This window comes from Neoarius graeffei, chromosome 9 (assembly GCF_027579695.1).
Source record: "Neoarius graeffei isolate fNeoGra1 chromosome 9, fNeoGra1.pri, whole genome shotgun sequence".
NCBI classification, from domain to species: Eukaryota; Metazoa; Chordata; class Actinopteri; order Siluriformes; family Ariidae; genus Neoarius; species Neoarius graeffei.
In genome coordinates, this window is record NC_083577.1 from 38,863,707 (window position 1) to 38,888,833 (window position 25,127).

The 25,127-nt window shown below is 41.6% G+C and overlaps 1 protein-coding gene across 2 annotated transcripts in view; it reads right to left on the reverse strand.

The window, feature by feature from the left end:
* The window catches only part of LOC132891652 (MORC family CW-type zinc finger protein 3-like), a 113,041-nt gene extending 105,872 nt beyond the window's left edge, over positions 1–7,169 (reverse strand). The window contains exons 1-2 of one of the 2 annotated variants that reach the window (XM_060929444.1): positions 7,091–7,169; positions 2,605–2,677 (exon numbers count right to left, since the gene is read on the reverse strand). In XM_060929444.1, coding sequence (XP_060785427.1) covers positions 2,605–2,677; positions 7,091–7,129 — 112 coding nt within the window. In that variant the 5' untranslated portion in view covers positions 7,130–7,169. The remainder of the gene's footprint in view (positions 1–2,604; positions 2,678–7,090) is intronic. The other variant, XM_060929445.1, reaches the window with a different exon arrangement.
* Between the last annotated feature and the right edge of the window lie 17,958 nt (positions 7,170–25,127).

The window sequence follows — 25,127 nt, forward strand, 5'->3', positions numbered from 1 at the left end:
TCGTGGCGGACTTCCTCTCCCGTCGGGGGGGGGGGGGGGGGGGGGGGAGTTGGCTGCAGGCCGGACAGCCGCCCGGCCTGAGTCGGGCGGTGGGGGTATGTGGCAGCGGGGGCATGGTCAAGTGCCGGTCTGTGACAGGAGGGCGGAGTCAGGGAAGGTAAGTGGCAGAATCACTACACCTGATGGCAATTAACCTGTTTGTGTGTGTCTTCCCAGTGACCGCGCCCTATTTAGGGAGGTAGAGCAGAGAGCAGGGGAGCTCTTCCTGAACCAGACGCTGAGTGTGTGTGTCTGAAAAGTGCATACATAATTGTTATGCTGAAAAGTGTGGCAATAAAACGTGCTGTCAAACCTGATCTCTGTCCTGCCGTCCTCTGTGCTCCACCCACAAACACTGAACCGTTACAGTAGATAAAGAGAACCCAGTTAAACAAATGAGACAAAAATATTATACTTGGTCATTTATTTATTGAGGAAAATGATCCAATATTACATATCTGTGAGTAGCAAAAGTATGTGAACCTTTGCTTTCAGTATCTGGTGTGACCCCCTTGTGCAGCAATAACTGCAACTACACATTTCCGGTAACTGTTGGAGGAATTTTAGCCCATTCCTCCATCCAGAACTGCTTCAGCTCTGGGATGTTGGTGGGTTTCCTCACATGAACTGCTCGCTTCAGGACCTTCCACAACATTTTGATTGGATTAAGGTCAAGATTTTGACTTGGCCTTTCCAAAACATTAACTTTATTCTTCTTTAACCATTCTTTGGTAGAATGACTTGTGTGCTTAGGGTCGTTGTCTTGCTGCATGACCCACCTGCTCTTGAGATTCAGTTCATGGACAGATGTCCTGACATTTTCCTTTAGAATTCGCTGGTATAATTCAGAATTCATTGTTCCATCAGTGATGGCAAGCCATCCTGGCCCAGATGCAGCAAAACAGGCTCAAACCATGATACTACCACCACCATGTTTCATAGATGGGATAAGGTTCTTATGCTGAAATGCAACGTTTTCCTTTCTCCAAACATAACGCTTCTCATTTAAAGCAAAAAGTTCTATTTTGGTCTTGTCCTTCCACAAAACATTTTTCCAATAGTCTTCTGGCTTGTCCATGTGATCGTTAGCAAACTGCAGACGAGCAGCAATGTTCTTTTTGGAGAGCAGTGGCTTTCTCCTTGCAACCCTGCCATGCACACCACTGTTGTTCGGTGTTCTCCTGATGGTGGACTCATGAACATTCGCCAATGTGAGAGAGGTCTTCAGTTACTTAGAAGTTACCCTGGGGTCCTTTGTGACCTCACTGACTATTACATGCCTTGTTCTTGGAGTGATCTTTGTTGATCAACTACTCCTGGCGAGGGTAAGAGTGGTCTTGAATTTCCTCCATTTGTACACAATCTGTCTGACTGTGGATTGGTGGAGTCCAAAGTCTTTAGAGATAGTTTTGTAACCTTTTCCAGCCTGATGAGCATCAACAACGCTTTTTCTGAGGTCCTCAGAAATCTCCTTTGTTCGTGCCATGATACACTTCCACAAATATGTGTTGTGAAGATCAGACTTTGATAGATCCCTGTTCTTTAAATAAAACAGGGTGCCCACTCACACCTGATTGTCATCCCATTGATTGAAAACACCTGACTCTAATTTCACCTTCAAATTAACTGCTAATCCTAGAGGTTCACATACTTTTGCCACTCACAGATATGTACGGTAATATTGGATAATTTTCCTCAATAAATAAGTGACCACGGATAATATTTTTGTCCCATTTGTTTAACTGGGTTCTCTTTATCTACTTTTAGGATTTGTGTGAAAATCTGATTGTTTTAGGCCATATTTATGCATAAATATAGAAAATTCTAAAGGGTTCACAAACTTTCAAGCACCACTGTATGCATATTATATACAAAAAAGAGAGGAGGGCTGGTAGCTCCTCTCCTGCTTCATGCTGAAATCCACTATCAACTCTTTTGTCTTGCTGACATTCAAGACAAGGTTGTTCTCCTGGCACCAGTTTTCCAGGCTTTTAATTTCCTCCAAGTCAGCCTTCTCATCATTATTAGAGATCAGGCCAACCACAATAGCATTGTCAGCAAACTTGACAATTTTGGTAGAGTTGGAAGTGGCCATACAGTCATAATTGTACAATGAGTACAGTAGGGTCTCAGGACACAATCCTGAGGGCTCTCATGCTGAGGGTGAGGAAGAGTGAAACATGTTTGCCCAACCATTTTGCTTGTGATTTCCGTCAGGAACTTGAAAATTCACTGACACAGGGACAGGCTACAGGAAGTCCCAGGTCCTCCAAAATGGTGGTAAGTTTGGAGGGAATTATAGTGTTGAATGCTGAACTGTAGTTAAAAAAAAACACAAAAACAGCAATTTCACATAATTTCCCTTCCTGGTGTTCAGATGTCTCAGGGCTGTGAGTGGGAGGTGTGAGATTCCTCAGCGTTAATCTCTAGTACTGCCCTTGTCAACTAAACAGATTATTGCCTATAGTTCAGAATGTGGAAGGTTTCAATTGTTTATGAAAAACAGTCCGGTAATCAAATGGATGAAGGAATGAAGAAAATAATAAAGAAGCCATTTTGACTCACCAATCAGTTCTGCTATGGCACCAAAGGGCCAGGTGTGGCTTGTGGAGTTTGTGTGCAGATACCGTGGACTGATCTTTAGGAAGAAAACATATTATAATTAATTACCTTGACACATAATGCTGCAATAAAATATCTATAAATATTCCAATACTAGCTCAGCTCTCCAGATTTACACTACCATGAAATGACATTTAATAGCATATTAAAAGTCATTTCACAATATTATCACATCCTGAAGGAAGAATAATTTTTCAAGATTCATTTTTATTTAAATATAACAGTATGTCTTTTGCAAAGCCTTACACGGTTTTAAGAAGAGCATTTTATATATATATTAAGGCACTGCCGAAAAGTGGAGCTTTTAAGTGTTTGAGGAAAATATTTTCAAGGGCACAAAATCAACCTGAAGAGAATATTATAGCATATGAACCACTGAATTGCGTAGGGTTGTGTATTTCACATCAATAAATTGCTGCATTGTCTTGTGACAGTGAGACCAATAATGAGATATGCATGGCATTTATGACTACATATTTATTCCTTTCTTTGATACCTGCATGTCATGCGCCAGAAACAACAGCACAACATTTATGATGGTGTGACTCTGCTTGGTGCCTGGTGGAGAGCAGTGAACCACCACTTTCAATTTACATTTTCATCTTTACTATATGGTTATGATCGAATATTATCAGACATAAGAACTAATTGATATTGATCTGTGGTAGTTTTAGATTCTCAAACTAAGGAAAGATGCTCATGATTGCTATTGAATTATACAATAATTATGTTTCCACGAGAGTGCAAAGTAAGGAATTGTTCAGCTACAAAAGCATACAAAGCAAAAATATGTTGCCAGTTATTAATAAAACAGTAGGATAAAAAACTTTTTTTTTGGGGGGGGGGGGGGGGGGGGGTACAAGTAAACATACTCTTTAACTGAATGCAGCGTCTGAGCTCCAAGGGTTAGAGCTGCAATCTTGATATTTTAAGGTTGATGTCATGCAGGTGTCTGGTTATGACTGTCAATTGTCCAACAAGCTAGTAGATTAATAAAACTGCTTTAACTAGTTTTATATGAAACTATCGTGAATATTTTCCATAAAGAAGAAGGAAGAAGGAGAGGCCTTTATTTGTCATATGTACTCAAGCACAACAAAATTCCTCCTCTGCATTTCAACCATCTGAAGCAGTGAACACATTCATGCACACACACAAGTGAGCAATGAGCACACACACATACCCAGAGCAGTGGACAGCCATGAAGGAGGGGAAAATGTGTTAATAAATAATCCCATCGTATTTTCTTTTTTCAAAAGCAAATTAGGATTAACCGCTGGATAAAAACCCATCCATCTTATGTAAATAAAGATACAAATTTCATTTTCTGATGGTCAAGTGTTTGAGATACCTTGCCTTGCATTTATGACTGGGTCCCCTTTGGTGTTATAGAGGTTTTCGACCCATGTGACCGTTGCCATGTCAACAAGTAGCCGGTGCCATTTTGACGGTCACAAATATGGCGACTACCGGTAGCGATACACTGTTGATCATGACGAAGTCTCATTGTCGAGTATTTTATCCGGCCTAGATGACGCGAGTAAGAAGTGATATCACCAGAAAATCAATGATGCTGGTGTACGTGATCCGTACACGTTACCAGGCTATCTTTTTCTGGCTTTGCAGCGCGGGTGATCTTCCTGACCTGCAGTCAGGCGTGTGGGAAATACCAGGGAAAAAACATAAAAGAAAAAGGAGCGAGATGCAGAAAACACCTTCACTATCCAGCGACGTAGGGCATTTACAGGGCGAGCAGAGGGAGAGGTATTTGCAAAAATTGAGGTTAGCAGGCTTAGAGAACGACGTTTACCTGCTTCCACCAGGATTGTTCACTGACGTACGGAAGTACACCAAGCCCTCGTCTTTACCTGACTTCGGCCCACATGATCTGTATACCTATGTCGTTAAAAACCAGGCTGGGTAACATGCCTACATCAGCGGGTCATCCCTGGAGCCGGTGGTCGCCATCTTATTACAGCTAAAGTTTGTTCACATTTTCATTTACTTTCGGTCCTCAGGATAAACAAAATGTTATTAAATGTCATTGAAATAACTTCTTAGTCTGTTGAGACATGGCCCGTTATAAATTTGCTGTTACCAGGCAATGACCAAGAACTGTATTATTAGGGTCGGTGTAGTTGTAGTAGTGCACTAGCAGCTAGCTGTTAGCACTAGCTAATGTCAACAACAGTAGCTGGTATGTTACTGTAGCAATGTTTACGTTCAGTCATTTGGATGACTGTTAAAACCTTTCAGTCTCAAGTTTTTCCTTTACTGGATTTACTAGTTTACTGAGCTAGCGCGCTCGGGCAGGCTGGGAGCGAGCGCGCTAGCTCAGTAAACTAGTAAATACAGTAAAGGAAAAACTTGAGACTGAAAGGTTTTAACAGTCATCCAAATGACTGAACGTAAACATTGCTACAGTAACATACTAGCTACTGTTGTTGACATTAGCTAGCTTGACCTTCAAAATGGTGGACACCGGGGCGTCACGTCACCTGTGACATCACGTCGAAATCCTCTATACATACATCGTTTGGATGCACATATGTACGTATGGATGTCATATGGTCACAAAACCCATCAAAAATCAGGTTGATGCATCAACATATTCTCTTTAGTATGAAGCTGCACTCACCTATAATACTGGGGAGCGCCAGTATAATTGCTTAAAAAATGAATAATAATAATAATAATAATAATAATAATAAAGACTCACAAAATTGTGTTAAAATCATGTTGATTCTTTGTTCCTACCAGTCTAACTGACTCCCTTTTTGTAGGAGGGCTGATCATCGGTGGAAGGAAGACAGGCTGCAAGTGCCATTTCAGATCTTGAAAACTTGGCTGTTCACGTTCTTGGAGCCTGAAGATTCTTTAATTATTTTGAAAAATTGTGACAAGAAAGTGCTGTCTGCCCTCTTCTGCAAACATGAGCTCACAGATGCCCATGAATAGCTAGTGTCACTGTGATTGATAGGGGAGAGGCTTTTCCAGCCATAGATGAAGATACCGGTAACATCAAGATTCAAACTCACATTTTCTGAATAACAGGGCAAACACCTTTGTGTTGTGCGCCACTTGGGAGAAAATCCTGGGGTAATTTTTAACAGTTAAATTTAAAGAGACAAAATTTGAAAAGTTGTTAAAATCAGCTTCAGCTCAGAACAATCACCATATCAAACAACATTCCTCACATGAGCAAGAAAACATATAGTGAGATCAGCCAGCCATCTGTTGCACATCTACAACTAGTTCAAAATTCTGTATCTGAATTGCATTCAGGTGCAAAGAAGAAGAATCGCATTACCCCAGTTTTGCCTTCCATTCATTATCTCCAATTAATAGTAGGATTAAGTACACAGGCTTGTTTGTTGGTTTTTAAAGCTTTAAATGGACTGGAACACTTTGAGATAGAAGATATGCTTTGTATACCTACCGCTTCTAGACTTGAAAAGCTCACCACGCAACTATTGCCAATTCTTATTACATCTGCACTTAAATCTACTAAGGACACAATTTCCCACGAATCCAAACAGCTTACAAACCTGGCAACACAGACTACAGATCCCAACAACACACAAGTTCATCTGAGTACTGATGATTCACAGCTGTCTCTCATTTCAGCTAATCAAGCACACAGTATAGACTTGTTCCTACCTGAACAACAATCACACCGCCTGAGTACAGTAATGAAGAAACAAATATCCTACTAAACACAAGGAAGTAAAATTCTGAGAAAAGGAAACTGAAAGGTATGCTTCAGTTGTTCAATTCAAATAATTTTACTTGATAAAATTAACTTATTTATTAAGTCAATTATTTATCTTCATGGCGGCATGGTGGTGTAGTGGTTAGCGCTGTCGCCTCACAGCAAGAAGGTCCGGGTTCGAGCCCCGTGGCCAGCGAGGGCCTTTCTGTGCGGAGTTTGCATGTTCTCCCCGTGTCCGTGTGGGTTTCCTCCGGGTGCTCTGGTTTCCCCCACAGTCCAAAGACATGCAGGTTAGGTTAACTGGTGACTCTAAATTGACCGTAGGTGTGAATGTGAGTGTGAATGGTTGTCTGTGTCTATGTGTCAGCCCTGTGATGACCTGGCGACTTGTCCAGGGTGTACCCCGCCTTTCGCCCGTAGTCAGCTGGGATAGGCTCCAGCTCGCCTGCGACCCTGTAGAACAGGATAAAGCGGCTAGAGATGATGAGATGAGATTTATCTTCATGCCATACTGTTGAAGTTCACGCATCTCAAATTAAATATGCAGGGCAGTGAATTAAAAATCCATTGACAAAGAACTACATCTGTGACTATAATTTTCTATGAATTAACATTTATTTACTAACCTTCATTTATTAACATGAATGTAACATTTATTGCTACACTATACAAATAATTATTCTTCTTTTAGTTGAGTTATAGCCTGTAAGCACTTACCGAGCATAAAGGAATTCCTCTTTTTTTTTGTGCTGCCATCTTTATGCTTCTGAAGGGACAGGAGACTCTAGTACTGTTTTGAAACACAGGAAATGATGCATCAACTTTTATGCTGACTGTGGAGAAACTCCACCCCTTGTGACTCACCATGGAGAGTGGATACTAATTCTACGTTCAGTGATTTGGTTTTTGATGCATACAGTGTTCCGTACCAGTTTGTGTAGGTTTCTGCACAGTAGATGGCAGCCTTCAGTCAGATCTATGACAACTGTATATTTCATTTCTGGGAGTAGTTCCCAACTTTCCCTGTCCACAGCTATTCCACTGTTCATATCTAACCCTAACTGTTATCTTAACTTAACACATCTACTTCTTACAGTGGTGCTTGAAAGTTTGTGAACCCTTTAGAATTTTCTATATTTCTGCAAAAATATGACCTAAAACATTATCAGATTTTCACACAAGTCCTAAAAATAGTTAAAGAGAACCCAGTTAAACAAATAAGACAAAAACATATTTTACTTGGCCATTTATTTATTGAGGAAAATGATCCAATATTACATATCTGGCAAAAGTATGTGAACCTTTGCTTTCAGTATCTGGTGTGACCCCCTTGTGCAGCAATAACTGCAACTAAACATTTCTGGTAACTGTTGATCAGTCCTGCACACCGGCTTGGAGGAATTTTAGCCTATTCCTCGCTTCAGGTCCTTCCACAACATTTCGATTGGATTAAGGTGGTGTTTACATTAGACCGTATCAGCGGATCATCAGATTAACGTTTTTAAAACGATTAACATGCACACAGGAACACCAATACACGGATACGCTCGGCTCCGCAGGCATCCTGCGCTCCAAATCACTCCGCCCTGAACAGCGAGTGCCCTCTGGAGGGTGCGCACTCCGGCCCTGCGTAGCTCACAGAGCGCGCGAGTGGAGTGCACGAGCCACGATTCGGGACTGAGCCGCTGTGTGTGTGCTCTCAGTGCATATCACTTACCACTTGCAAGTGGAAGGGTGGCAAGCCTAAAGACAATCATAACTACACAATGGGCAGTATTTGCATCAGTATTTGCAGTATTTTCATACTTTTATACTCTTTAATGAAAGGTGATACAAGGCGGAAGTCCGCGCCGTTTTTCAGCAGTCGTGTCACATGACCAACGCCAGCGAATCAGGAAGGTGGATGTCACAGTGACGTTGTCCAATGACGACGCCAGCTAGAGCTCAGCACAGCGTATCCGCGTATTCTCAATGTTTACACAGCACCGGACCAGACACGATCTGGATTGAATACGTGGACGCTGGCGGATTCCCGTTTCCCAGCGTTTCCAGGCGGTTTAAAGGGATAGTTCGGGATTTTTGACATGAATCTGTATGGCATCCCCATCAATAGTGTCGTGCAGACACACTGGCTTACCCCTGACAGCATCCTGTGAGTCCTGTTCTTGTCCAGTTTTGGTCCAGACGAAAGTAGTCCGGCAAGTTTGTTGGGGTCACGAAAGTAAAACGTTTTTCGTCTCAAAACAGTATGTGTTCAAAAGAGTGATATATTTGCAAAACAAAACCGTTGTCAAATAAAAAGTCAGACCTCGAAATCGCTTGGCACTATTTTCTCTCCCTTCTTATCACTGCGCGCTGCCGCCAGGTGACAGCGAAACGCAGACCCACTAAGCTGGTGGGAGACCAAGGCTGCACTCTATCCACGGCTTACACACGTGATGGCACGGAGGATGTGTATAGTGGCAGCATCTGTCCCCCCAGAGAGGATCTTTTCAAAAGCAGGACAGATTATAACTGAGAGGAGAAATAGAATCAGAATTAACTAGTTAATTGCAGCAATTAAAGGAATAGGTAGGAAAAGGAAGGCGCAAAGACACCGCGCAGCGCCTGAAAACGGGTTTTCAGGCGCTGTGCACCCGTTTTCAGGCGCTGCGCGGTGTCTTTGCGCCTGCAGCGGTGCTTTGCCTGTGCTGTGGCTGAAAATAGTTCCAGATATAAATTGGTCTAGTAAATCCCTTCGTGTTAATTTGCATTGATATGTGTACTCGATGTGAATGTACAAGTCATGAGAAATAATTATAAAAAATCTTCCGAAAGAGCCGGCTCCTTATAGTAAGAAGAGCCAAAAGAGCCGAAATTCCCATCACTAGTAAACAATGAATGAAACAGCCGTGGCTGTCACCTGGCGGCAGCGCGCAGTGATAAGAAGGGAGAGAAAATAGTGCCAAGAGATTTCGAGGTCTGAATTTTTATTTGACAATGGTTTTGTGAAGCAAATGTATCACTCTTTTGAACACATACTGTTTTGAGACGAAAAACGTTTTACTTTCGTGACCCCAACAAACTTGCCGGACTACTTTCGTCTGGACCAAAACTGGACAAGAACTGGACTCACAGGATGCTGTCAGGGGTAAGTCAGTGTGTTTGCATGACACTATTGATGGGGATGCCATACAGATTCATGTCAAAAATCCCGAACTATCCCTTTAATGTAAACGGACAGTGCATCCGCGAAGAAAACGAGACAGATACGGTCTAATGTAAACTTGGCCTAAGTTCAGGACTTTGACTTGGCCATTCCAGAACATTAACTTTATTCTTCTTTAACCATTCTTTGGTAGAACGACTTGTGTGGTTAGGGTCGTTGTCTTGCTGCATGACCCACCTGCTCTTGAGATTCAGTTCATGGACAGATGTCCTGACATGTTCCTTTAGAATTCGCTTGTATAATTCACAATTCATTGTTCCATCAATGATGGCAAGCTGTTCTGGCCCAGATGCAGCAAAACAGGCCCAAACCATGATACTACCACCACCATGTTTCACAGATGGGATAAGGTTCTTATGCTGGAATGCAGTGTTTTCCTTTCTCCAAACATAACGCTTCTCGTTTAAAGCAAAAAGTTCTATTTTGGTCTTATCCATCCACAAAACATTTTTCCAATAGCCTTCTGGCTTGTCCATGTGATTTTTAGCAAACTGCAGACAAGCAAAGTTATTTTTGGAGAGCAGTGGCTTTCTCCTTGCAACCCTAACATGCACACCATTGTTGTTCAGTGTTCTCCTGATGGTGCACTCATGAACATTAACATTAGCCAACGTGAGAGAGGCTTTCAGTTGCTTAGAAGTTAGCCTGAGGTCCTTTGTGACCTCGTCGGCTTTTACACACCTTGCTCTTGGAATGATCTTTGTTGGTTGACCACTCCTGGGGAGGGTAACAATGGTCTTGAATTTCTTCCATTTGTTCACAATCTGTCTGACTGTGGATTGGTGGAGTCCAAACACTTTAGAAATGGTTTTGTAACTTTTTCCAGCCTGATGAGCATCAACAACGCTTTTTCCGAGGTCCTCAGAAATCTCCTTTGTTCGTGCCATAATACACTTCCACAAACATGTGTTGTGAAGATCAGACTTCGATAGATCCCTGTTCTTTAAATAAAACAGGGTGTTCCCTCACAGCTGATTGTCATTCCATTGATTGAAAACACCTGACTCTAATTTCACCTTCAAATAATCCTAGAGGTTCACATACTTTTGCCACTCACAGATATGTAATATTGGATCATTTTCCTCAATAAGTAAATGACCAAGTATAATATTTTTGTCTTATTTGTTTAACTAGGTTCTCTTTATCTACTTTTAGGACTTGTGAAAATCTGATGATGTTTTAGGTAATATTTATGCAGAAATATAGAAAATTCTAAATGGTTCACAAACTTTCAAGCACCACTGTATATAGAAAGACAGCTGTTCATATTTTAGTTGAGTTATAGCCTGTAAGTCCTTTCCGAGCATAAAGGAATTCCTCTATTTGTTAGTGCTACCATCTTTATGCTTCTTGAAGGAACAGGAGACTCTTCTACTATTACAAAATTCAGGAAAGATAGATCAACTTTTATGCTGCCTTTGGAGAAACTCCACCCCTTGTGTGGTGTATGTGCTGTTATGGATTGTAATGGGTTGGGTGCTAAAGTGAACTGATTGGACTGCTGATCAGGATCATGCTTTTGCTGAGCTCAAAAAAAAAAAAAAAGCTCTCATTAATTCATCTGTCTTGGCTCACCCAGACTTTGGTCAATGCTTCTTGTCAAGCGATGCTTCCTTGGATGGTCTTGGGGCTGTTTTGTTTCAAGTACAGGAGGGTGATACAGTAGTTATGCTGATAGCATTTGCTAACAAGTATTTAATTCAGTCACAGAAAAACTGTCCAGCCCAATGATTGGAGTTTTTTGCTCTTAAATGGGCAGCTTGTGACAAATTTAGCAACTGGCTAAAAGGTCATGATTTTACTGTGTGGATAGGGAGTGCTCCGTCAATTATTTCATATTTTTTTATAAAATAATTTTTCACTGTGAAATGAAGTATGAATATTAGTTGAAATAACAAACAGTGCTGGCAAATAACATGATAGAATGATGTGTTAGTCAAGATGTAGCTTTTTCACAGGATTTCATGGACTATGTTTTTATTTGTGAATGCAGATACATAGTGGTAAAACTGATGTGAACTGACCGTAACAGGAATAAATTATGCTAAATAAGCTACAAATTCCTCTCAGTGTGAAAGAGTATCTGCTGTATGATCAGTGTACTATGATAACTCTGTATGCCATGAGTTTTCTTTTGCACATTGTTTATTCTAGCTTTTCTTTCTTGTGCTGTTTGGTAATTGCATGTACCTCAGTCAGAACTTGTGAATGTGGTTAAGGCAAATAAAATGATCGAGGAAGTTGTGCAGTTAGTTCAAAGAAGAGGAATGCTGTTCTAAATGGCAGCCTTCAATCAGATCTACACTTTGTGTTTCATTTCTGAGAATAGTTCCCAAATGTTCCTGTATAGAGAAACTACAGAGTTCTTATCAAACCATAATCCACCACATCTGATATTCATTAAAACTTTAAACATCTGGATTGGGTAAATTAAATTGTAAATAGAAAGTTAATCTTAAAATAAGTTTTCTCGGAACAGAAGCAGATAACAACGTTCTCTCTTCCTAAGATGATGAGATCTAAATTTGAAAAGAAGCAAACCACATTCATTTATAAGTATCTCACAACATGAATTCGACCAGAGCGAAAAGAAGAGCAGAAGGAAAACCTGTTATGACATACTTTGACTGTTTATTCCTTTCAAGCCTCTTCAAGCATGTACATGCAGTAGAGAGCAAACGTGCCAATTTACTTTCAAAATCTTAGCAAGTATCATCATGTCTAAAGTTTAAGTACATTTTCTTAGTAGGGCACAAAATAAATGATTTGCAAAGGGCACAGAGAATAAAATATTTTATTCATATATTATCAGGGGTTGTGTATATCTTCAGTCCAGGCGTAACTTTACATACAAACACACATCTCATCTCATTACCTCTAGCCGCTTTATCCTGTTCTACGGGGTCGCAGGCAAGCTGGAGCCTATCCTAGCTGACTACGGGCGAAAGGCAGGGTACACCCTGGACAAGTCACCAGGTCATCACAGGGCTGACAGACACAGACAACCATTCACACTCACATTCACACCTACAGTCAATTTAGAGTCACCAGTTAACCTAACCTCTGCATGTCTTTGGACTGTGGGGGAAACCAGAGCACCCAGAGGAAACCCACGTGGACATGGGGAGAACATGCAAACTCCACACAGAAAGGCCCTCGCCGGCCATGGGGCTTGAACCCGGACCTTCTTGCTGTGAGACGACAGCACTAACCACTACACCACCATGCCGCCCTACAAACACACATTTGTTTCAAAATTGAATTAACTGACACATTAGTGGCAGTGGCATCTATATATATATATATATATATATATATATATATATATATATATATATATTTTTTTTTTTTTTTTTTTTTTTTGGGGGGGGGGCAGGCAATGAATTCTACCCTCTGCAATCTGTTGAAAATTCAGATGCTACACTGGCAAAATGAGGTGCATATTAAATTATACATGTTACCACCTTCACCTTGATCCTATCAGAGAAGAAAAAAAGATGCTGAAGATGAGCAAACACAAGATGCAGTCGGCTCAGTATACACACCTCCAGGCCAAATACAAGGAAACTGTTACATCCATCAAACTTACACCAGTTGCATTGACATTTATTGTAAAAGCACAACAAAACATGGACAAAATATAAGGTAAGCGTACCCATTAAGCCCACCAAAATCTAAATTTCTTTATTTTTCATCCATATTCACACGTTTTAGTGAAATGATTTGCTAAATAGTAAGATTTACCTCTCATCTCAATGCTTATTGATGAGTTGATGTGAATTTCAAAATACACGATTAAGATATTTTAGTAAAAAAGTCAAAAGTCTGGCTGGGCTTAAAGGGTACCATCGGTACCCTTTAAGCCCACTTCAACATATTTCATAGAATAATGTTGTTTAATGAAATATAAATAATCAATACATGAAATAACAATGAAAGTGTGCTGTAAACATTCTTTTTCATAAATATGACCATCTGATCAACATGACAAAACAACGAATCTCATTCATCTCATTATCTCTAGCCGCTTTATCCTTCTACAGGGTCGCAGGCAAGCTGGAGCCCATCCCAGCTGACTACGGGCGAAAGGCGGGGTACACCCTGGACAAGTCGCCAGGTCATCACAGGGCCGACACATAGACACAGACAACCATTCACACTCACACCTACGGTCAATTTAGAGTCACCAGTTAACCTAACCTGCATGTCTTTGGACTGTGGGGGAAACCGGAGCACACCCACACGGACACAACATGCAAACTCCACACAGAAAGGCCCTCGCCGGCCCCGGGGCTCGAACCCAGGACCTTCTTGCTGTGAGGCGACAGCGCTAACCACTACACCACCATGTCGCCCTAGAACAATGAATCATTTCATCTAATTTTGTTTCATTTCAGGCAAGCGGATCAGCGAGCGGATTTGATCATCTTAAGTTTTTGTTTGTATACATTTTCCACCTCAGTGTAGTTGCTGAGGTAGAATGGGCCAGCTCCCACTAGGTTTGCCTTGCACAGTATGAACTTTTTTCCACATCTTCAACCTTCTCCCTTGAAGGGAGATGGTGCGTGTTGTTTGGGCCCCGGTCAAGAAATTTCATGACGTAAGACGTCTCACCCTCTGGTGGCGTGGACTCATTGAGGACTCGCGCTATATATTATTTATATTGTAGAGGCTCGTTCGTAGTGAGACCTTGAGAAAAGTGCTATAGCTTACGCTGACGAAGTCTCTGTCCCAAAGTAACTGTTTCCACTCTCAGTGTCCGTGTGCCTTGCAATAAATCCACTTGAAACGTCTTGAAAGTTGTTCTTTAATCCTCGTTTAACAATTACAAAGGTTCTAAGATACAGAGAGTCGGCGAGTCAGAGAGTCAGATAAGAAAAACTGTTCGCTTCCACGGCTTCTTGAGATCTCCCCTGAGAAGCGTGAGACCGTTTTTATATAGCTGAATGAATTCTAATTCTAATTCTTGAGAAGTGTGAGACAGTTCTAATTCTTGTTCTAATTCTTCACATATGAATTCTTAAGAAGCGTGAGACAGTTCTAATTCTTAACATATGAATTCTGATTGTAATTCTAATTCTTTTAACCTTGCCACATATTATTCATCATCTTAATCATGAAATAAACTACTTATATGAAATTACACACTCAAATGAAATTATATATATACCTTTTAACATAAATTGTAATTCACATCTATATGAATTCTACTTTGGCCGTTACATATATAATGCTTCAAAATGATGCTGCTTGTAGCACTGCCCTTTTTGACTAGCATTTGCTAGCTGTAGTTTGCATACATTTCAATGGGTGGTACCATTTAAGCCCACCTGTACAAAAGGCTAATTTATGTAAACACACAACTAAACAGGGCCTTTTATGATACATATATTTAAATATCAATGTTAAACAAATCATAAAATGGTCACTATTTCTATCTAACAACTTTAACTGTTCTGCTGGAGAAGGATTAGCAACACTAGCGTTTTTTTGAGAGGTTAGCTACTTTTGCAAGCTCACAAAACTCATCTTTTCATTAAAAGAGAAAATATATAATTTAAGAAAACACATCATTTTTTTCAATAAAAATCAGCACATTTGCCTCTTATTTGACATAATATCAATATACTTACCAAAGATGTAGCTGAAAAGTGTTGAAAATTGGGGATTTCTAACAGGTTGCAAAAGTGCAAAGTTTTTCTGTGTCTTCTCGTCAGTTGTCCTGGGACTGTATACACATGGGCGGGGCTAATTCAACCATACAAAATGTTATTGGTATGCAATAAAAAACACTTCGTAAAGAACAAATTATTTAACTGAATGAAGTAACTTTTGGCAAAAAAAATGTTTTCCTTTTTTGTAATTTGACCCCAAAGTTGAAAGTGGGCTTAAATGGTACATGGGCTTATTGGGTACGCTTACCTTAATAATAATAAATGATTTTTCCCTGAATATTTGTTTACAATATTACAGTTAGATCGCAAATGTATTCAGAAGGGAAGAAATTCCACTAATTAACTTTTGAGGAGGCACACTTGTTAACTGAAAAGCATTCCAGGTGACTATCTCATGAAGCTGGTTAAGATAATGCCAGTAGTGTGCAAAGCGTCAAGGTAAACGGTGGCTACTTGGAAGAATCTAAAATACGAAACATCTTATTTATCACATAACTCCATTGTGGCAATGGGGGCGTGGCCAAGCGGCAGTTTGTGAATGGAGGGCGGGGTCAGGGAAGATAAGAGTGGCACGGTGGTGTAGTGGTTAGCATGGTCGCCTCACAGCAAGAAGGTTCCGGGTTTGAACCCAGCGGCCGGCGAGGGCCTTTCTGTGTGGAGTTTGCATGTTCTCCCCATGTCTGCGTGGGTTTCCTCCGGGTGCTCCGGTTTCCCCCACAATCCAAAGACATGCAGTTAGGTTGACGTGGGGCGGCCTTGGGCTGAGGTGCCCTTGAGCAAGGTACCTGACCTCTGACTGCTCCCTGGGCGCTCTGGTGTGGCTGCCCACTGCTCTGAGTGTGTGGGTGTGTTCACTGCTTCAGATGGGTTAAATGCAGAGGATGAATTTCACTGTGCTTGAAGTGTGCATGTGATGAATAAAGGTTTCTTTATAAAGTGGCTAAGGGCCAATTTATGCTGACAACCCAGTCCTTGCAGATGGCGTCTGCGAAGCCCCCCACCTTCGCAGACGCTCTGCGCGCACCTCCCAAAATTTGTGACCACTGCGGACAGCCTCGCAGACAGTGTCGCAGACAAGAGGGCTCTGATTGGTCCACTCTACATCCGCTGTACACGCACTTCCGCTTCCCTACTTCCCCGGTTTGGTTTGTTTTCACAACCGCCATTTTTAAAAACATGAGCGAAGATAGAGCAGCACGAAGAGCGGTTGATCGAGGAAGTGAGGAAGTACGTACATCTATATGACTCCAGTTCAAGTCATTATAAGGACAGCGCATTATAAGGACAGCGGTGTTGAATGACCTGTTGCTCAGTAACCGGAAGATAAACACTCCACTAACCACACCCACCAACTACTCCCAGCGATTTCGCGACTTCGCACCCCCTTGCGTTGTGGCCAGGGCCACTGACAGCTTTGGCTGGGCCTGGGACAAAATGCTCTGAATGGGCCCCCCCAACAACCCCCTCCGGGCCAACCCCCCCATACACACACACCTCTCTTATCCCAGTCTCTACTCACTCCAACCCTTAAATGACAGGTATTCAAAAACCATTCAACCGGTCAACAACCATTTCATTTTAGCATTTCAAGATTTTTACAGTTTTAACATTTTAACATTTCCTTAGTCTGAAACTATTCAGGTGCAAAATGCAATGCGCCGGACTTTTGTTGTGGCAAAGTCGTCAATAAGGTCATTGAAGTCCAGCTTTTTCGCAAGTTCGTGCTCTATAGGCAAGGCAAGTTTATTTATATAGCACATTTCATACACAGTGGCAGTTCAATGTGCTTTACAGAAGTAAAAGCAAAACAGTAAGCAATAGAAAATAAAATTACATAAAATAAACGGAGAAGAAAAATAATAAGAATTAAACAATAGTAGAAATAAAATAATAAAATGAAGTAAAAGTTCAATTAAAAAAACAGCAGAATAAAATAGAATAAAAGTTAAGTAAAATTTAAAACATGCAGAGACTGTAAAAGTAAAGAGTTTAAAACATGTAGAGATGACAATATTAATAATTTAGCAGAAAGCATCTGAAAACAGCTTGGTCTTTAACCTAGATTTGAAGCTGCCAACAGCAGGAGCATTTTTGATGTCCTCTGGCAGTTGGTTCCATAGCTGTACTGCATAGTAGCTAAAAGCTGCTTCACCACACTTTGTTTTAACAACAGGTTTTACCAGTAAATTTTTCTGCTGCGATCTGGTAGATCTGATTGAGTTAAGCCGCTGCAACACATCAGAGAGGTAATTGGGCCCTGTACCATTTAGAGATTTGTACACCAGCAGCAATGCTTTAAAGTTAATTCTGTAGCTTACTGGAAGCCAGTGAAGGGACCTTATGGCCCTTTTCCACTACCCTTTTTCAGCTCACTTCAGCTCGCTTCAGCTCACTTCAGCCTGACACGGCTCGCGTTTCGACTACCAAAAACCGGCACCACTCAGCTCGTTTCAGCCCTGCTTAGCCCCTAAAACTCGCACCGTTTTGGAGTGGGGCTGAAGCGAGCCAAACCGTGCCGACTGAGGCTGGAGGCGTGAGCAGACACTCCCCTGTGCACTGATTGGTGAGGAGGAGTGTCCTCACATACCCACACACGCCCCGCGAGCGCGCTGGGATCTGTAAACACTGCAAACCCGGAAGGAGAATAATTACGAATTACGAGAATTTCTGAAGCCTTATGCGCCTCGCCTCATCTATACGCTCTTGCCAGTATCTGTTGGCGTTGTCACCGACAACAAGCCACAGCACCAAGACCAGCAACACTAACGACTCCATGTCCTCCATGCTTATTGTTTACTATCCGGGTCGTGAGACTACCGCTTAAAAGATCACTGAATCAGTGACATACAGAGCATCGTGGACGAGTTCGCGGAGCGCAAGGCTCGCCGTATGCCCTTCACATAATGCGCGCAGTAGGCTATTGATGTTTTATTATGAGCCATGTACAGTATGTCGCCTAATGTTTTTTTGTTTCTGAGTTACATGTTCGTTTGAAGGACTTAATGTACAAAATAACATAGTTGCACCCCGTAGTGTTGAAATTGGTAAACACAGTGCATTCAGTGAGGTTTGCACCGCCCTCCTTTTATTTCTGACTCTTCCTGTCACCACTCTGAGCGCTCATTCGTATGCCCTTCAAATAATGTGCGCAGTATAGGCTATTGATGTTTTATTATGAGCCATGTACAGTATCCTAATGTTTTTTGTTTCTGAGTTACATGTTAGTTTGAAGGACTTGATGTACTAAATAACATATAGTTGCACCCGGTAGTGTTGAAATTGGTAAACACCGCAGTTGCGGATATTTTGTAGCCTAAAATGATGTTATGATAAGCTTTAATAAAGGGCCCGGTCATTTGCCCCGCCCCCGGCCCGGCTCTGACTTGTTCCGCCACTGTCACTGATGTCACTGTTTGCGCTGCTTAACGACATCACGTGACGTCCACCCACTTTCACTAACTCCACCCAATGTGTCCACCCACTTCCAGCCAGCACGGTTCAGCGCGGTTGTAGTCGAAATGCAACTCCAACAGCCCCGCTCAGCCCGACTCAGCACGACTCGGCACGGCACGGCTCAGCCGCGTTTGTAGTGGAAAAGCGGCAATAGAATTGGAGTAATGTGCTCTGTTCTTTTTGTTCGTGTGAGAACCCTAGCTGCTGCATTTTGAACCAGCTGAAGTCGTTTGATGGTCTTTTTTGGCAGGCCTGTGAAAAGGCCATTGCAGTAATCAACCCTACTAGAGATGAAGGCATGTATACGTTTTTCCAGATCATTTTTTGACATAAGTCCTCTTAGTTTGGAAATGTTTTTTAGGTGATAAAATGCTGTTTTAGTGATTGCTTTCATGTGACTGTCAAAGTTTAGCTCGCTGTCAATGAAAACACCAAGATTTTTAACCATTTCTTTTGTTTTAATCCCCTTTGTGTCAAGAATAGTGGTAATCCTGAGTCTTTCATCTTTTTTTCCCAAATAGAATTACTTCTGTTTTATCTGTGTTCAGCTGAAGAAAATTTTGTGACATCCAGTTGTTGATTTGATCGATACACTGGTAGAGACATTCAAGGGGGGCATAATCATTAGGCGATAGAGCAAAATAAATTTGGGTGTCATCTGCATAGCAGTGATACAAAATTGAATAGTTCTTGATAATTTGCCCAAGTGGGAGCATATAAAGGTTGAATAGTAATGGTCCAAGAATCGACCCCTGGGGGACACCACAGGTCAAGGACATTGATGTTGATGAACAATTTCCCATGGTAACAAAGAAGCTTCTATCTTTTAAGTATGATTTTAACCAATTGATAACTTTACCAGTTAACCCAATCCAGTGTTCAAGTCGATATAGCAGTATGTTGTGATCAACAGTATCAAAAGCTGCACTGAGGTCCAGTAATACCAGGACCGATGTTTTGCCTGCATCAGTATTAAGACGTATGTCATTTATAACTTTAATCAACGCTGTTTCAGTGCTATGATTGGCACGAAATCCTGACTGAAAGTTATCAAAACAGCTGTTTGATATCAAGAAGGCAGTTAATTGATTGAAGACAATTTTTTCAAGGATTTCCCCGATGAATGGTAGATTTGATATTGGCCTGTAGTTATTTAATACTGAAGCATCCAGATTATTCTTTTTAAGTAGGGGCTTTACAACGGCTTTTTTCAGGGACACAGGAACCATGCCAGTCTCTAGGGATGTATTTATGATTTGAAGCACATCTGTAATTATAAGATGAAGAAGAGACTTAAAAAAGTTGGTGGGCAGAATGTCCAATTCAGATGTTGAGGAACTGAGATTTTGTACAGTTTTTTCAAGAATCTCATAATCAATTAAACAAAATTCTGACATTGTGTTGAAGTTATCTGTCTGTGTCACTGGTGATTGCAGTTTTTCAATTATTTGCAACTGAGATATATTATGAGCAATATTCTGCCGTATTTTATCAATTTTACCTTTGAAGAAGGATGCAAACTCATTGCATTTATTAACTGAGAGAAGTTCAGGTGCTAATTGTGGTGGGGGATTAGTTAGATTCTCTACTGTTGAAAATAGCACACGGGCATTGTTCATATTCCTGTTGATGATGTTGGAGAAGAAAGACTGTCTTGTTTTATGAATTTCATAATTATATTTACAAAGCATCTCTTTATGGATTTGATAATGGATGTCTCATCTCATCTCATTATCTCTAGCCGCTTTATCCTTCTACAGGGTCGCAGGCAAGCTGGAGCCTATCCCAGCTGACTACGGGCGAAAGGCGGGGTACACCCTGGACAAGTCGCCAGGTCATCACAGGGCTGACACATAGACACAGACAACCATTCACACTCACATTCACACCTATGGTCAATTTAGAGTCACCAGTTAACCTAACCTGCATGTCTTTGGACTGTGGGGGAAACCGGAGCACCCGGAGGAAACCCACGCGGACACGGGGAGAACATGCAAACTCCACACAGAAAGGCCCTCGCCAGCCCCGGGGCTCGAACCCAGGACCTTCTTGCTGTGAGGCGACAGCGCTAACCACTACACCACCGTGCCGCCTGATAATGGATGTGAAGTTTAGATTTGCGCCATTTTCTTTCAGTCTTTCTACATTCTCTCTTTAGCAGTTTAACAGCTGGGTATTGCTTCCATGGTGCTTTCTGCTTATTATTGACTCTTTTAATTTTGAATGGAGCAATATCATCCATAATTTGGGTCATATTTAAATTAAAAATTTCCAGTAAATCATCTACAGAGTCTGACATTTTGGTTGAGATCCGAGAGAGAGCTTGCTCAAAGAGAACACATGTGTTGTCGTTTATGACTCTCCTACCCATAGTCGTTGAGCTGTTCTGAATGTGAGGAGACATAGAAACATCAGAGAAAACACAAAAATGATCAGATAAGGCCAGGTCAACAACAGTAGTAGAAACAGTAAGACCCTTTGTGATGACGAGGTCAAGGGTATGACCACGAGAGTGGGTCGGCCCCTGTACATGTTGTACTAGGTTGAAGTTGTCAATAAGTGCAAGTAGTTCTTTGGCATAAGTGTTTTCAGGATTATCTACATGCAAGTTAAAATCCCCAGATATAATAAGACAGTCAAACTCTAAGCAAATGACTGACAACAGTTCACCAAACTCTTCCAGAAAAACTTTGGCTGAATGTCTCGGAGGCCTGTAAATAGTTAATAATAATATGTTAGGAGAGCATGTAACAAGTGCACATAAGTGTTCAAAGGATGTAAAATCACCAAGTGAGGATTGTTTACATTGAAAAGAGACTTTGAATATATTTGCGATCCCTCCACCTTTCCCCTGTCGGGTAACATTCATAAAATTAAAATTTGGGGGAGCTGCTTCAATAAGGGTGGTAGCACTATTTGCTTGATCCAGCCAAGTTTCAGTTAGAAGCAAAAAATCAAGATTGTGTTTGCAGATAAGATCATTAATTAAAAATGACTTGTTTGAAAGTGATCTAACGTTCAGAAGAGCTAGCTTTACAGAAAGTCTAGAAGTAATATCCGCTTGGGCATTCTGATATTGTTTTGAAACAGGAAGGAGACTAGACTGGTTTACCCCCTGGGTTAAATATGCTCTATGTTTTCTATTTCTTATCAACACAGGAATAGAGAATGGCATAGGCATACTGGGTCCCAGCTTGTTTTCAAAACTACACCCAATGCAGGGACCCACAGCACATCATACAAGACTTTCTGTATGTTCCATTTGGTTTGACGGTGAAAGAATTGGAGATGTCATGTATCTTTTAGATGGTGAAAAAGATTGGTAGTCAGCTGAAAGTCCTGGGCGAACACAGTTCAGTCTGTTGGTTAATTTTTGATGAACTGGGTACACTGCTTGTCGCGACAGATTTGGGCTGGAAAAAGAGAGTGTAGCCATTGGCAGCAGTCTCTGCATACTATTAGGGAAATCCATGCAGGGGGGAGACGGAGATGGTACAATAAAATCAGAAGAGCGAGACTTTGGTGAGGTCTTTGTAAGTGTCTCCATGACTGTCTCTGTGGTGACTGTCTCCCTGATAGTCTCTGTGATACTTGCATGGGGTCGAGATGTGGACGATGCAGCCTTGACATGATTATCTTTAGTCAGGTCCTCAATCTGGATGGAATCGCATGATAAAATCGCATGCTCACATTCTCCGTGTGATTGTTGATGTCCTTGGCAGTCTGCCCCAGATGGTTCTTGGCAGTCTGCCCCAGATGGCTGTGTGTCCTTGGCGAAGACTTGCATAGATGATTGTTTTGGCTTTGCAGAGGTATTGTTGATATTAACTAGGTCAGTCTGCGACATCTTATCAACTGTTTTCCTCAATGTTGGCTGAGAGAAAATTGCAAGTCTATAATGATCTGCTAAGACTTTGGTCCCAATCCAGCTGAGTTCAGTGCTATTTGGCTTGAAGAATTCTCTGTGATTCCAGAAAAGGTTAAAATTGTCTGTGAAGTTCATACCAGATGAAAAACAAGTTTTTCCAAGCCAGGTGTTAAGACTGAAGAGTCGAGTAAATGCAAAGCTTCCCCTTGCAGGGAGTGGGCCACTGATAAAAGATTGTATTCCAGTCTTATAGAGATCAGAAAAAAGTTTTCTGAAATCATCTTGGACAAAAAGCTGTTCTCTGAAAACATCATTTGCTCCCACATGCACAACAATACGTTTGATAGTTTTATGCTCGGACATGAGCTTCAAAATGCTGTCTTTGGTGTCAGAGATGGATGCATTTGGAGGGCAGCAAATAATCATCCCATGTCCTTTCAAATGTCTTACAGTGGAATCACCAAGAACAAGGGTTGTGGGATCAGGTGGTGTTATGAGCTGCTTTTTGCCTCTTCCAACAGCTCTTCGGTTGTGGTGCGATCTCTTTTTACGATGCGTTTGTCCGCCTGAAAATTCCGCTTCCACATCCCTGAGGCATTCAAATTTGTTCTGAAGCCTTATGGGCTGTGGATTTTCCATAGGATTGTAAATCCTATTGTAATTTGTAGACCTAGCTCTATTTCTAATAGCATGGCTGTGGAGCATGGGTTGCATAGTATCAGAACGAGCTGGTGTTGAGGTAATTACTCTTCTGTTTTTATTTTTGGGCCTGCCACCCATCATGTGCCAGTTTTCTGTACTCACATTTTGCCCTGTTAGATCGATGAATTCATCCACTCGATCTGCAATGCCATCGGCCTGTCGGGGTGCATTCTCTGCATTCTCAGCCACTGTTTCTGTACTCCTTTCCTGAGATATCGCTCTTAACTCGTCCGTCTTTGGCAGAGCATCAATCTTTGATTCCAGGATAGAAATCCTCTGTTCTAGTTCTGTGCATTTTCTGCAGGATCTCCTGGATTTTTTGCCCCCTGGCATTTTGTTTTAAAAGCTAACTTATAAAGATGAAAAATAAAATGAAAAAAATAGTGGAAATTAAATTAAAAGCTTATAAAGATGAAAAATAAAATGAAAAAATAGTGGAAATTAAATGAGAAAGTAAAGTAAAATAAAGATCAAGCAGGAGCAAAGCAGGAGCAAAGCAAAGAAGCGTCCTACTCGCTTGAGTAGGAGGAGCGAGTATACAGTACAGAGAGCATTGCCAGCCCATTGAGCCTCTCCTGTGACATGTTTGAGCGCATGTCACGTTATCTTACCAGGGGGCTGAGACGCGGTGCCAGCATATTGGTGCCCGCATATTTCGGCACGTGAGTGCAGGGTTCAGAAGCACAGTGTGCTGCTTTGCAAAGTCGGAGCCGCTGTCAGCTGCTATCGGGTTTGTGCATGTGTGGGTTTAGCGGAGCAGAAGCAAATGAAAAGCCAATGTAAAATGCAGGCTTGAAAAAAAAGCCCAAAACCAGCAACCTCACACACATTGTGATCCTGTGAAGTAATCTCCAATTTCACTGAATCTTTCCCCCCTGTACTGTAATGGAATAAGCGGTTACTGTTATTTTGTATCCTTTAACCGAACGCCATTAAATGTATTCCATTACGCCCCAAGCCTGCATGCGACAGCCCCCGCAATGCCTTCCTAAACTCGTGGATAGTCCATAATCACGCGATTGGGGTGCTCTTGAAGGAGCAGCGATGGACGGGGGATTTCGGGCAGGGCTGGGGGCGAACATAGTATACTGTGCGTGCATACTGTCCAGTGTGAAAAGCAGAGAAGAACACACTGCTCGAGAAACGGCGGGATATGATTGTGGGCTAATGTGAATATTCTTAGCTTCAATCAGATATATGAAACACAATGTTATTAAGCCGTTGTGGTTATGAAATGATTCAATGCCCTGTGCGTTTGATATGGTGTTCAGTGTGACTTGCTCTCCCCTCGTTTGTAACATGAATTGCGTGCCGCGCGTGCCTTGGTTGGGGTTACTTTACAGGGCTGGAAAAAGTTGGCTGTGTCTTACCTGGCTCAGCTGTCCCACTGCCTTTGCTAGTACCTGCTGCATCATCCGAATCTTTTTTAAAATATTTATGCAGTGAGCCCCTGAGTCTCTTGGTTTCTTCCTCTCTTTTTCTCTTTTCTTTTCTTTTCTTTTCTTTTCTTTTCTTTTCTTTTCTGTGCTCCTGACTTGTGCATGTTGGCAAATGGCACGCACGCTGATTGTCGAAGCGCTATGATCGAACGATGTTGTTTTTTTCCCCTTAATCAACGAGTCAGACCAAACCATCTTTGCATTAGGCGTGGTAGGGGGTTCTTGACGCCTTTTTCAAAGACAATAAAGGCAAAAGATCTAGAAATCATTTATTGAATGCAAATATAGCACATTTCTCCCCCAAATCAACACATTTTGAAATGAAATAAAATAATCGCAACTTCATGAGAGCCCAGTTCTGCCCCCCCCCATTCCTGGGCCCCCCATTCCTGGGCCCGGGACAACATAC